General features: G+C 38.4%; 1 protein-coding gene across 5 annotated transcripts in view; it reads right to left on the bottom strand.

Annotated features, from left to right (window-relative positions):
- Positions 1-2769: 2769 nt before the first annotated feature.
- ABLIM2 (actin binding LIM protein family member 2) overlaps positions 2770-15242 on the bottom strand; it is a 132596-nt gene continuing 120123 nt past the window's right edge. For 4 of the 5 annotated variants that reach the window (XM_065735833.1, XM_065735835.1, XM_065735834.1 and 1 more), the window contains one exon: positions 2770-4552. In XM_065735833.1, the coding sequence (XP_065591905.1) occupies positions 4439-4552 (114 nt within the window). In that variant the 3' untranslated portion in view covers positions 2770-4438. The remainder of the gene's footprint in view (positions 4553-15242) is intronic. The other variant, XM_065735837.1, reaches the window with a different exon arrangement.

Here is a 15242-nt window from a genome sequence, read left to right on the forward strand (position 1 = left end):
AGGATCATACTGTAAATTAGAATTTAGATATGCTAGGAAGCACTACTGTCCAGGTAACTACACCATATGACAGTAGGTGCTTCAAATATAGAGTGATACACTGACATGTACCATTTGAAAAACAGAACAGCTTATTGAATTACGCCACCTCTGCACTGAACTGACATCTGCAGACCATTTCAAACTTCGGGGAAAATGAAATAAGAAGGATACTTAAGAGCATTTGTTTGTCTAACATCAGCAAAGATTTTGAGTATGGAAGCCAAATTTTCTTTATGGATTAGCTGGTAGTAGAAGTTGATAAACTGACCATCTTCTAAAACATTTTTGTGTGTTTGGCATCAAATACATGCCTGTATGATAAGCAGTACAAAGAATTACCTTATTAAGGTCTTCTATGAGATCTGTGCAAGTCGAAGTACAATCCTGTTGTCTTGAAAGTGATTTGGTAACATGGTCTATGAACTGCCAATAGCTGTGAGTGGTAATCCACCAACTTAGTGAGATTGCTGGTTTAATGCTTTCACCTGCACAAAATTAACTTCATCTAGAACTAGATAGTTGTGATTTACAAATCAGCAGATGGATTGATTTTCTTTACATTCAGAGGACCGAAATGTGACAGGTGAGAGTCATATAACTGGTTTTCAACACTAGGATGTCATCAAAGTTCTTTTATCTCTTGTCTGACCATAAAAGGGAAAAGAGAATGATGCACAGCTAGATAATATGGTATTAATCCTAGGTACAGTTGTCTACTGTCAGTAGAACTGGTACTCATGAACTAAAACATCAACATGGCAGTATGCAAAATGAGAATTTTAACTGATTTAGCTCAGGTAGAATGAGGACCTTCTGAAGACACTTTTAAACTGTTGGCACTATAATGATCAACTGGCTCAAAATAGCATGAATGGGTCAAACAGAGCTCACAAGCTTTCATTGCCTTCATCTGTCAAATATCTGGGTAACAACATTCAGCAGTGTGGAGTTCTTGATCAGGTGTTGCTTGATACATGCATTTTGCTTGCACTGGTACAATAACTACCAGCATTAAGCAGTTTCACATTAGTTACAAAGATCCTCATTGAACTTGTATGTGATCTGCTCCTGTATATGCAATATTTTCATGGAAAAGATGACTGTAATCAATCTGATACCTGAGGAACATATAGATAAAAATGGTAGTTTTCCTCAAGGTCAGATATATTAATCACCTTTCTTCAGCTGCTTGCTCTCCTGGATTTAGATATGAGGTCCATGGTATCCAATGAACATTGGTGGTCACATTTCACACTGGCCAGATTTTACTGCAGTATGAAAACATAACATGCTATTCTGAGGTTGCAGGGGATTTTGGGTGTTGCCTATAGATGATCATGAGCTCTTAATTAAGACTGGCTAATGGTTGTACACACAGAACATCATAGAATCATTTGAGTTTTCAGAGGCATCTGGATAGGCTGAACAGCTGGGCTGAGCTCAATGGGATGAGGTTCAATAAGGCCAAGTGCCGGGTCCTGCACTTTGGCCACAATAACCCCATGCAATGCTATAGGCTTGGGGCAGAATGGCTTGAAGAATGTAGAGAGGAAAAGGACCTGGGGGTGTTTGGTTGATGCTCGGCTTAACATGAGCCGGCAGTGTGCCCAGGTGGCCAAGAAGGCCAACGGCATCCTGGCCTGTATTAGAAATAGTGTAGCCAGCAGGAGCAGGGAGGTGATCATCCCCCTGTACTCAGCTCTGGTGCGGCCGCACCTCGAGTACTGTGTTCAGTTTTGGGCCCCTCACTACAAGAAGGACATTGAGGCCCTGGAGCGTGTTCACAGAAGGGCAACAAAACTGGTGAGGGGTCTGGAGCACAAGTCTTATGAGGAGCGGCTGAGGGAGCTGGGATTGTTTAGTCTGGAGAAGAGGAGGCTCAGAGGAGACCTCATTGCACTCTACCACTTCCTGAAGGGGGGTTGTGGTGAGGAGGGGGTGGGCCTCTTCTCCCTGATAAATAGTGACAGGATGAGAGGGAATGGCCACAAGTTGCGCCGGGGAAGATTTAGATTAGACCTGAGGAAGCATTTCTTTTCTGAAAGAGTGGTCAGGCACTGGAATGGCCTGCCTAGGGAGGTGGTTGAGGCACCATCCCTAGCGCTGTTCAAGAAGCGTTTAGATGAGGTGCTAAAGGATTTAATTTAGTAGTTGGGTAGGGATGGTGATAGGAAGATGGTTGGACTAGATGATCTTGTAGATCCTTTCCAACCTAATATATCTTTGAATCTATGAATCTATGAGTTACAAGGGGTTCGTAAAGGTCACGTAGTCCAACTCCTCTGCAATGAACAGAGATGCTTACAGCTCCATCAGGTTGCTCAGAGCCCTGACAAGTCTGTCGTTAATGTCTCCAGGTGTGGGACACCCACCACCTCTCTGAGCAAACTGTTTCAGTGTATCACTACCCTTATTGTAAAAAACTGCTTCCTTATATGCATTCTAAATCTCCCTTCTTTTAATTTGTAAGCATTTCCCCTTGCCCTGTCACAGCAGACACTGAGGAAGAGCCTGTCCCCTTCTTTCTTATACTCCCCTTGAGAGACTGAAACTAAAGCAGCTTTCGGTTGGTACATCAGTTGTTATATGGATTGTTTGTTACAAACAAATTTGTAGTAAATTTACAGTCAAAGGTACACTTCACAACAAAAGATATACTGTTTCTTTGTTGAGCAAACCTAATGCAAATAACAGAATAGGTACATTAAAATAACTGGAAGAACCTATCCAGTGCGGCAAAACAATAAAAGAATTATACACAGTTAGCACAGTCATTCAGTTATGGTTTTGTTTTAATGATTTTTTTAAACATTTGTGTCATCAGACAAAACACTTAGGTCATGAGAAAATATTTATTTCCAACAGTATGGATTTTGAAAGTTGATTGGAAGAAGGCATGTCCAATGCTATGATTTTTCCAATGGTGGGGCAGTTGAAATAGTGTATTGTAGTGCATATATTAACCAGTTACTTATGCAAAAAGACGTTGTGAAGTAGGAAGTGAATACAAACATTCAAGGCAGTAAAAATGCAGAATACTGACACATGGCTGAAAAATGTACTTTTTCTAATGCTCTTTTAGTGTCACACAAAACTAGCAACTCACTTTGAATCATTCTTTGTCAGCAACCATACTTCTGACTGTACGAAATTGTTAAATTTAATACAGTCTTTCAGTTGGAAGAGATATTAAGAGCTCATATCAAATGCTCAGATTTAGTTTGCTTTGCTTGTTATTTAAGATAGTTCCAAGGTACTGCACCAGTATCATATAGGGATTTAAAAAAAAATTGATTTGTATAGACACATGCAAATAGTAATGCATGAGGGCTTCATATATTTGATTATAATTTGATATACTATTGATAGAGCACACCAAGCTTTTTCGTTACATTTTATGCTGAATTGTTCAGTTTCCACACCTACCAATTGCCATTGCTGTTCTCATGGCGTATGGTAGAAAGCCAGAAATTGGAGAACGTAAAAATGTCTTTATTGAGAACATATATTAATGAAAAAAATACTTTATAGATAGACATATCTATCTACATATAATTAAGATTACATGGCATTTATATCAGCATGAAATGTAAAAAAAAAGTTCCCCAGATAACCCAAGATAGTAGGAAAACACTGTTAACAGTCACAATACACTCTTACACCAGTTTTGTATAAGGCTTCAGTTTTCCTGATGAATGGGACTAAACTTTTAAGTAGGTCTCTGTATACATTTTAGTCATAGCAAGTGTTTTATGTCACAATATATTCTTAATAAAATAAAAACTCTTGTGCTGTAATTAAAGATAGCTAGGTACCATTTAGACAAAAATGACCTTTCAGAGAATAGACTGTGTCTAATGTATAAGAAGTAGAATTAAGGTGCTTCCATGTTTTTCTTTTCATTCTTAAAAAGTACCACACATAAAGAGCTGCAATAATTGCTTATGGACATGCTTTTCTTTGGCTTTTACCACATTTTTAATTGCATGTAATTCTCCAGTAGAGAACTTTATATTCATTACTTAGTTTTGTAAAAATTGCATTTTAAAACGTAATTAAACAAAATGTCACATTTTCCTTTGTCACAGCTACACTTTTTCTCTTATTTTTTCAGAATTTCCATTTGAATCAAGCAATAATTGCAAGCAACAATAAATTTAAAGCTAGATTTTTGCATGTTGTAAACTGGGTAGGACCAGAGTTACTGACAGAACCAGCTGGTAATGCAAGATTAGCAAATTCTTTGTATTCCAACACGATGCCATCTAATCTGTCTTGTTTTCTCCAACACATACTAACACAATGAAGCTGGACAATGGTTTAACAGCAAGTGCATGTGATAGTTCTGGCAAGACTATTTCTGTTTTGATTAAGCACATATTTTATCCATGAGGGACTAGAAAAGCAGGGCCTTTTTCTTCAGGTCATTCCGCTTCCAAAGTGCCAGGCGATCGAACTCCTCAATGCTCATTTTGAAGACTTCCTGGAACTCTTCAGGGGACAAATGCCTCTTAAAAATGAAAACACAAAGGTATCATTAAACTCTTCTGTGCACAGGAATATCTTTACCCTCCTTAAGTTTTAAAATTTAGCACAAAATAATGCACTTGGGTTTACATTTAAATTCTTAAATTCTGGGGGGGGTGGGGGGAAATGCATCAAAACCATGAGGCTGGGAAATGAAATTGTTAACATTAGTGAATTTTGGAAGGAAAAAAAAACAACATCTTTCCAACAGTCCCAACAAAGTAGAAGTTACAATCTTTACGAAAAGGATGTGTTTATACATAGTGCATGATGACTGAGCAAATTTAAGCTACTCCAAGATTTTAAAGAGACTGATAACAATGTCACTGCAGATCTGGAGTTTCTTTTCCTTGATCTTTAATGAGAGCAGCGGACACCACACTGGTTTGCTAATAGCAGTCTTGTACAAAGAAGAGAACACACTGCTAAATTCTTAAATCCAGAATGCTATTATTCATGGGGCTAGAGCTTTTTTTGAAATGCCCAGAAGCATTTTTATTTAATGTTTCATATGTTTATATTCAAACATAAAAGGGGAGAACAACAAGATTAAGAATTAGAAAGAGATAGGATAATGATAATGAAAGTATATAAAGTTTGCCTAGCAAATAGTATCACACACACATATATTATTGTGTGAATTATAGAACAGTATTGTATAAAACTCTTCTGATAACTGTGGGCTAACACTTATTCAAACATTTTAGCTGTATCAATGAAGGTTCACTGTTTCCACTGTGTTAAGTGTGTATCACCTAACAGGGACAGATCAAATGTAGTGAAAATTACAACTTTCAGGTTTTTTTTTTTAAGGATGGTTTCTCCTTTTCCATTAAGCTTTCCTTGAAGTTATTCTGTTATCAGTGAAAACTGGGGCAGGGAGCATTCTAACACATCTCGATAGTCCCACAATGGCTTAACTGACAACAACGGACACAACCTCACTGACACTACCTTACAGAGCCACTTTTTGACAAAATTGAAAGCAAAATTTTACTTTCCACTTATTAACAAAGAATTTGCTATGTAAATTACAGAAGGAAAATTAATGAAATCGTTTGCAAGATTTCACTGCACTGAATTACCTTGAATGGTCATTGTGGGCCCTCGTGGTTCCTTAAAAAAGGACAGACTTTTTTCCCCTAGAGATTCCACATATTCAGAGCAACAGTGACTAAGAGTTTGGAATAGAGCCTTCATTTTTCTTTTAACCAATGAGAACAACCCAACATAAGCACTACACTTAGCATGGAACAAATGCACCATGCATATTTGGCAGAGCAGATCTTGTTTCGCATGAAAATGAGCAACATCTGACAATGTATTTTAGCAACAATCTCTGACAGAATTTAATTCTATGGGGTCTGGAAAGAAAAAGTCCTTGCACTATTTTATTCAGGTCATCTAGTAGAAAAATTCTAGCAAGCTTAATTTCTCTAAGCAAGGGTAATGTCTTTGTCCTGTGGGATTGAAAAAGAAGTCTGGGTAGGTAATATGGATCACATCCTGTTTTATCTTTCTTCTCGACAGTAGGTAATACTTGAAATGATCCCTCAAGAGAACCTAGTGAGAAACTGTTGTTCATACTCCAGAAGAAAGTCAGAAAGCTTATACCTTGTCAGGCAGAATTGCTTTCACCATGATTCAAAACCGCAGGAAAAGTAAAATTTTAACAGGAATGTTTTCATCTTTTTTTTTTCTTGAGATACATTACAAAATTTCTTGCTCTGATATCATATCTCCTTCAGCAGTGCAAGTCAACTCAGAGACAGTCAGCAGGTGTTACGTCAGGGCATAGGTCCTTCCTGTGATATGCTGAACACTTGCTACATCTTACCTCCCTCCCTAGTTTCAGTGCAAGCTCTGCAGTTACCCCTTTTCTCTCCAGTCATTTTGCTTTGCCCTTGGAGCTGATGAGCTTTCAATCCACATTAATCTATTCATTCCAATATAAATTAGGTGTGCTCTTTATTCCTCTGCATCTACCCAGATGACATCACCTTCATTCCTAACATACATTAATTTTCTAATTCTACTTAAGTTTGCATTTACACCAGCACCTTTTTTTTTTTTTTTCCATCTCTCACAGAAGTTCTCACCTGGTGCAGCCTGGTCCAAAAGCAGCTGAGAATTTCCAATGCAATAATACCAGCTAGCAGCGGAGATTGAGATGGGAAAAGGATGAGCTCCCTTATTTTCACCATCCATTCCACTAGGCAGCTACTTTGCTTCTAACTTTCCTTGTCTCAAGGACTATGCTACCAAACTGCAACATTGGCAAAGTTTCTTATTCCATCAATTACTCTCACTCAATATTAATTCCAGAAGGCAAAATTAATTCAAAATCGGTTTGAACTCTATCTGAGGATACTCATCCATGCCCGTTGTAGCATAATTCCCACTGTTTTCCCTGCATCTCAGAAGCACTCACTGTCCTTTTCTTAAACAGCATGGGCTCCAGCTTTGGGACTAACCCTAAAAGCAGCAATGATAACAGCTCTCTTTGCAGATTTTATAATAACCCTTGATCCCAGAAAGAAGTCATCAAACTGGCGATACTTCAGATGAAAGTAACAAAAGGAATCATGGGTTGCTGAGTTTGATTTATGAGGAAAAGGCCTAAGTATGTAAAAGTGTAGCCAAATCATGACAAAAGGAAAATATGGTTAATGTCTTCATGTACTTAAAGGGTATAAATACCATGGGAATAGGCCAGTGTGGGAAGGTTATGTTTGTGCTTTTCTTTATGTAACATTAAATTTTGTCTGCACTGTTGGACTTGCTTAAACCTTATAACTTTCAGACAAAGTTCTTCCCAAAAGCAGATAGTATAGGGTTAAGAAAAATTCGATTGTTTTTATTTCTTAGCTATTTGAATATTAATTGGTCACGGCCAAAATATCTTCATGCAGAAACATTGCCTCGTCTCATTACTCAAACAAAAGAAGGGAAATTGAAAACTGTGCACAGAGAATAGAATAAGATATTGATCTTGATGTATGAGGGAAGGCATGTACAAGGCTAAGAACTTGAGTTCTGATTTCTTTTCTCGTTTTCAAGTTTTGGATAAACTTAAAATATCCACATCCAGCTATGTTAATGCTGCACTATTGGGCCATTAAATGAATGGCTCAAGTTTTAGTAAAATTATGATTATTTTATTATTATTGTTAATAGCATGGCCTTGTTTCTGAAGTAGTCTGGGTGTCTTATGGTATTCCAGGAACAAGTTCCTAATTCCCTTTGTGATAATTTGACCATATTCAGACAGCTGAATTCAATCTACTTCTCTGTTCTACATCAGTGGCAAAGCTGGGCACACTGTGGACACTGAGAATCACAGAATCATAGAATTATTCAAGCTGGAAAAGACCTTCAAGATAATCAAGTCCAACCTCAACTTAACCATACTACCCTAACTCTAACAACTCACTGCTAAATCATGTCCCTGAGCACCTCATCTTCCAAATGGATTTTAAACACAGTCAGGGATGGTTACTCAACCACCTCCCTGGAGAGCCTATTTCAGTGCTTAACAAAACTTTCTGTAAATAATTTCTTCCTGATATCTAACCTAAACCTCCCCTGGCACAGCTTGAGGCTTGAACTTGAACAGGATAACATTTCCCCTTGTCCTGTCACCAGTGAGAAGAGATCAACCCCACTCTCACTGCAATCACCTTTCAGGTATTGGGAGAGAGCGGTAAGGTCTCTATTCAGCCTCCTCTTCTCCAGACTAAACAGCCCCAGTTTCTTTAGTCGTTCCTCATAGAGCATATTCTCCAGGCCCTTCACAAGCCTTGTTGGCCTTCTTTAGACTTCAGTGTCCTTTCTGTATTGAGGTGGTGAAAAGTGAACACAATACTCGAGGTGGGGCCTCACCAGTGCAGTGTACAGAGGCAGGATTCCTTCCTTAGTTCTGCTCACAACACCATTCCTGATACAAGCCAGGATGCCATTGGTCTTCTTGGCCACCTGAGCACACTGCTGACTTGTGTTCAGCTGTTTCTTTCCTTTTGTTCCTTAGTTCCAGCCAAAGGTCTCTGTTCCTCCAGACCTGTCTCCTTCCCTGTCAGCTTGTCTTCTGTGACTTGGGGATGGTCAGCTCCTGAACCTACAAAATTACTTCCTTAAAGTATTCCTAGCCTTTATGGGCTCTCCCTATATACCCCTCAGAACTACTTCCTAACAGACTCTCAACCATGGTTTGTCTATGGACTTCCCTTTGTGGTTCAACAAGGATCAAAAAATCTAACATTTCATGATCACTTTGCCCCGGACGGCTTCCAACCTTTACATCCCCCCAGAAGTACCACAGGACCAGACCAAGGTTCCTTTCTACCCTCACTCTGAACTAGCTGCGTTCAGATTACCTCAAAGAAGTTGTATAGTGGTGTTAACAAGATGCTGCCTGAAAGCCTTGCTAAAAGATTATGTAAATAACTTAAAAGTCTGTTATTCACTTAAATGGGTACTAAACTGGAGCTTGCAACATCAAACATTTTCAGTATATTTGTTTATCATACTAAAACAAAGTACTGCATCACATTGTTTTAAAGCAGTTGTATTAATTTGAGGCTTGTAAAGTCAGTAGCATTCAGTCTTATCCTGGATAGGACAGTGCTGCATGGGAAGGGTAGCCGTACCTCTGCCATAATTACATGTCTAGCTCTCCTACAGCATATATACACATTGGAAGAATTAAAAAGCAAATTTAATGGTATGATACAGAAACATATAATCAAAGACTGAGCTAAACCTCTCTAATGCACTACAACCACTATAATGGAAAATCCTTATGTTCAATGATTATTAAAATGAGTGGTACGGATATGTGCTCATTTTTTAATTTCCCTGAAGAAAAGTAATTAATTGCACATTCAAATACTTGCTACACAGTGCTAACTCAGAAAGAAGTGATGCTTTCTGCTGTAAATTAATGAGGCTAGTTTCAGTTTTTCTGTGCCATGTTAAAAAGATACTAATTCTAAATAGAGTTATAGTGCTTATTTAATTCAGCAAGACTTCTTTTATACAACAATAACTCTGCTTTTAATGGCATTCAGAGACATTCAGAACTAATACTGGCATTAGTGTGAACAAGTCATAGTACAGGAAAATTGCAGTTAACCTACAGTTGTACTGCACTAAGCTGCCAACAGGTCATGCTGCACAAGCATGTTTATTCTGTGACAGTAATTGGATGAGAGTCCAAAAGTGAAAACCTGCTGATGTAAGAAATCCAGCTATCATACTTCCTTACAAGTCAATACCAAACCAATGAGCCAATACAGTGCATGACAGAAGGTGATGAGCTGAAGAAAAAAAAATCGAAGTCCTAATTCCTAGGGGCTGTTTAAAGCTTCAAGTTTGTTTTTGTTTTTGTTTATTTTTTTGTTTTCTTTTTTGTCACCTTATGTACATAGGTGGTGACAGCTCAACATAACATTGCCTTTGATAGAATCCATACTGACTCTTTCTGAAGTACTCCATTTTACAGAATGTAATTGTTATAGTTGTCCACTTCAATTAGTTTTTGTTTTGATTCCTTGTAACACTTCTAAACCTTAATGTAAATCACCAAATTTTAGCTCTTTAGGGTAGTGTAGAATCAGTACAAGTGAGGTGTAATATTTACTCTTGCATTACAATTTAGGATGTTAGAAGAATTTCAACTGTATGTGTTTGAAATAAAAGCCTACTCCCTCCTCCATTTTTCCCCCTTTCCTATTCCCATTCCCTTCTCCTGCACCTCTAGAATTTTGACCAAATATAACTTTCAGATGCCTAAAAATAAGCATTTGGAAAAAAATCTCATTGATTACTGAATTTCAAACCCTTATTTCACATCCAGAACACTTGCACTTCTTTCTGTTGCATTGCTGGGGCTCAGCAGATTCTTCAAAGGGTTCTAAGCCTACTACATGGCTAATTACAAAACTGTAAATAGTTTTGTAATTAGCCATGAGCCATGCTCCCAAGGGAGCATTAAATATTATTCTCATCTACTGAGTAGTTAAACTTCATGCTCAGTAAGTATTTCAAACTATTAAGTAATAATTCCATGAAAGACAAGAGTTGCTACCAAATGAACATTTTCATACTGCCCTATATATAAGTCGATTCCCTCAACTTACTGCTGATAAAAATATTTTGTCATTAAAAAAGGATTCATAAATAAAACTAAAACTGTGAAGTTGTAGTGAATTAGGGAAATGTAGAGAGGATTTTAGACATATAAGTGCAGTTTTCTTAAAAAAAAAAAAAAAAAGTAGAGGCCAATGTCTAGTAAACTGGAGAATCCAATGACAAAATTTATTGTGTATTCATGAATGCAGGTGCTAGCACTTGTTCGGATTGTTCCAGATGCACAGCTGGGGCTCAGAGGTTTGGTTTCAAGTGAGATGTCTATGTCTTTGGGACTGCTCCAAAGAAAGTACACTGAAGTCAACATGAAGCTTTCTACATACACTCACTTAAGGTTCAAAATACCTTGTTCATAAAGCAGATTTTCTAGTTTCCTTTAGCAAAGCGGGCTTGGTAGACTCACAATATGTGTTCTTCATATCTAATCTATCTTCGGCCCCACACTATTCCCAGTCTGATAGGAATTAGCTTCTTTTACCTACTGTGTTTACCTACTAGCTTCTTTTACCTACTGTGTCATTTCTAATGTGTAATTGCATTTCACAATGTCTCCTTTCAGAAGGACTTTGAAAACTGATATAGACATCCAGCATAGATCACAAATATAAACATACACTTAGAATGAAAAAACAAAGCACAAACATTTTGCAAAGTAAATGGTGTGAAGTTCCACTACTGTCAGTGAAGTGAGCTTTCTCATAGCAGGATATGAACTTCATTCTGAAAGAGCTCATAATCTCAAATTCAGCCCCAAACTAAAAACTGCTCTTCTCTTTGCTGAAGTACTCAGCATTCTGTTTTAGACTTTCTCCGATTCCTCTCATCTGTGCTCTAGAGAAAGAGGGACACACACCATTACTTGAATGAATGACATCTACAAGGCTGTTATAAACTCAGGCTAAATTACTGGAAATCTTTCCTAAAATGATTACAGCCCAGATGTGTAGAATGCAGGGCAATTACTGAAGAAAAGCTAGTGGAAAAAAGTGTCATCCTTAAAGCAGATCCAGACAAGTAACTTCAGGAGGAAACACATGCTTGAATTAATGTGAGCATTCTGTTCAAACAAGACCACACCCATGTTTAAACCTCTGATTGCTATTTACAAGAGAACAACGTGGCAGAGGAAAGCTTTCTACTTGACATTCCAGAGTACCTTTTCTTTAGCAATTGTTTCAGATAAAGAATGAACAGGCTCAAAGAAAAGTGGAATACTTAACTTTCTACTGTATTTCATAGGCATGAATGAGTAATTCTTCTAACTCTCTGATGTTCAAAAGAAAAGGCTAAAGAAATGAAGATACATCTAGATAAGAAAAATGAAAAATCTCAATTCTGAATTCCAAATGGAAGACTAACTATGTTGGTTTACAAAACTACCAGCCTGTGACCATGAAAGAAATCTTATCCTCTATGATAAAAGCAATTTCCTGAGAAACATAAATAAATCAAATCTATGCAATTGTGCATAAACCATCAAGTTGGATGTGCAGGCACTTAACTCACATTTCTGTGACTCAACAACAGGCAAAGCATTATCCAAACTGAGAAAAAAATGACAAGTACGTTATATCAGTCACCCAAGGTATTTAAGTGCTTAAAAGTGGCTATAAGATTTTCAAAAGTGCCTACAATCCTAACTTGTGCTAGGAAAAAAAAGGACTGCGTCTAACAACACTGGGAAAACAACAGATAAAGAATGTGCTAATTTGCGCCATGGAAAGGTGATGTCAGTCCCCAAACCCTTTACATATTTAACCCTTTTCATAGTAAAGAGATTCACAGAATTAGAGAATTGGAGGGGTTGGAAGGGACCTCTAGAGCTCATCGAGTCCAACCCCCTGCCAAAGCAGCTCCCTGGCCCAGGTTGCACAGGTAGGCATCCAGGAGGGTCTTGAACATCTTCAGAGAAGGAGACTCCACCACCTCTCTGTGCAGCTGTGCCAGTGCTCCGTCACTGCACTGTGAAGAAGTTCCCATGCACATCTGTGTGGAACTTCCTATGCCTCAGTTTGTGGCCATTTCCCCTCATCCTGTCACCTTTGCTGAGAAGAGTCCAGCCTCATCCCTTTGCCTCCTGCTCCTTAGTTATTTATAGAAGTGAATCAGATCCCCTTTGATTCAAGGCTGAACAGATCAGGTCTCTTAGCCTTTCCTCATAAGAGAGGTGTTCTACACCTTTTATCCTCTTTGTGGCCCTTCACTGGACTCTTCCACGGAGATCCCTGTCTTTTTTGTACTGGGGATCCCAGAACTGAACACAGTACTCCAGGTGAGGCCTCTGATAAAAACCTCAGGGCTTCTGCAGAGCTGTTTCCCATGCTGTGCTGCTGAACAGTATTATTGCATTGGAAGTGCAGGCATTTGGATTGATCTTTATTTCAGGAGATGATAGAATAAAACAGAATTATATAATCACCCAGGTTGGAAAAGATCCTCAAGATCATCTAGTCCAACAGTCCACCTACCACCAATATTTCCCCAATAAACTGTATCCCTTTGTATGACATCTACATGTTTCTTGAATACCTCCAGGGATGGCAACTCCACCACCTCCCTGGGCAGCCTGTTCCAGCACCTGACCATGCTTTCAGAGCCAAAATGTTTTCTAATGTCTAACCTGAACCTCCCTTGGTGCAACTCAAGGTCATTTCCTCTAGTCCTATCATCAGTTACATGGGCAGAGGCTGACTCCCACTTCACCACAATCTGCTTTCATGTAGTTGTAGAGAGCTATAAGGTCTCACTGGAAAGAATAGAGGGATGCTGTCTGGACATGTAGAGATGGAATTAGGAAAACCAAGGCACAGATGGAACTGAACCTGGAGATAGATGTTAAAAACAAGAAGGTATTCTGTAGGTAAATAGGTGTGAAGATACAGGTGAAAGAGGAGATATCTCCCCTGCTAAATGGGAAAGGGGAACTGGCTACAACACACACAGAGAAGACTGAGGTACTCAATGAGTTCTTTGCCTCAGTCTTCACTGGCAGCCAGGATTTCCACATCCCCACACATCTAAGTGGGAACTGGATAAGATGGGTGACCAGTTGGGCAAATGAGGTGATTGTCCCTTTCTATTCTGTACTCATGAGGTCCCAGCTGGACTACTCCACCCAAATCTGGGGCTCCCAACACAGGAGCTTTTGGAATGGGTCCGAATGGGTGCCACGAAGATGATCCAAGGACTAAAGCATCTCTCCTATGTATATAGGCTGAAGGAACTGTAATTGTTCAGCCTGGAAGAGAGAAGGTTGCAGGGAGACCTCATTGATGCCTTCCAATATTTCAAGAGAGATTATAAACATAAGGGAAATCAGATTTTTACACACATAGATAGTGATAGAATAAGGGGGAATAATTTTAAACTGAAGGAAGTGTCATGGTTTTATGATTCCTCTGGCCTGTCCTATTCTCCTGAAGTGGAGGTGCTGCTCCTCAGAGCAACAGCTCCCTCCAGTCTGTCATCTACAAATAAGAAGAGGATGCAATTCCTTTTCTTACCCCATATTGTGTACTCCAGTCCTATGTTATTGCCTAAATTAATTTGTTCTTCATCATTTCCCATTGCAATTGCTTGAGGGAAGCGCTGCTCAATTCTTCTAACATTGCAATAAATAGTGGAGTGGTGAAGAAAAACTAAAAAAATTCCTAGGCCAAATCCTTATCTTTAATAAATTCCTTGCATTTCTAATCAGCTTACACTGAACAAAGATCCAGGATAATCACTCAAAAGTCAGAGCGCTGGTAATGTATTTATAAAATCAGCATGTCATTTATTATAACTAGTGCTCAGTGTTGTATGTATTAGCTCACTGTTGGCATAAACATCTCCTCAAGGAACACAAAGAGCTGAGCTACTTCTGCTTCACTGCTGAGTTAGAACAAGCAAACAAAAACACGCCGAGTGTTTCTACGGTTAGATATATGTGGTTATGAAGAAAGAATTTCTATTATTTTAAAGTATTTATTACCAGTTGGGCCCTTCTAATCTCCATGTGCCTCTTGGGACTAGAAAAATATGCATTTTTACAAAAAAAAAAAAAATACTAGCTCTAAGCCATGAAATGGATTTCTTACACAATAAGTAATTTAAAAAATACTCAAAATGGGAGCAACGTTAGGCAAACACTACCAACCATTAAAACCCCACCCTCCTATAATCCTTGACCATTAGCTGAGGCTTTCACTGCTGCCTCCCTTAATTTGAGCCAAGGAATTAATATCTTTTATGTGAGTTCTGTTTTCATGATAAGAACATACACTGCAGGAGACTTCTCTTGTAATAAGACATCAGAGAATAACAACAGTGCCTTCTCCATGACATCTATGCTGGATCATTCAAAGTTCAAAACCCCATTTCACAAAGAGGAGTTTTCTTCAAGGCAATTTGCAAGAACTGATGAAGAAATATATCATACAGATTTACTTATCTCATTATTGCTAAGTAGACCAGGAAATCAGAGACATCACACATAAGAGATATTAAATATTCTTTACAAGGGAAAATCACTCTTAGATCTGTCT

Source organism: Cyrtonyx montezumae, unplaced genomic scaffold, assembly GCF_038088225.1.
Source record: "Cyrtonyx montezumae isolate F1298 unplaced genomic scaffold, pur_monq_1.0 scaffold_2, whole genome shotgun sequence".
Lineage (NCBI taxonomy): Eukaryota > Metazoa > Chordata > Aves > Galliformes > Odontophoridae > Cyrtonyx > Cyrtonyx montezumae.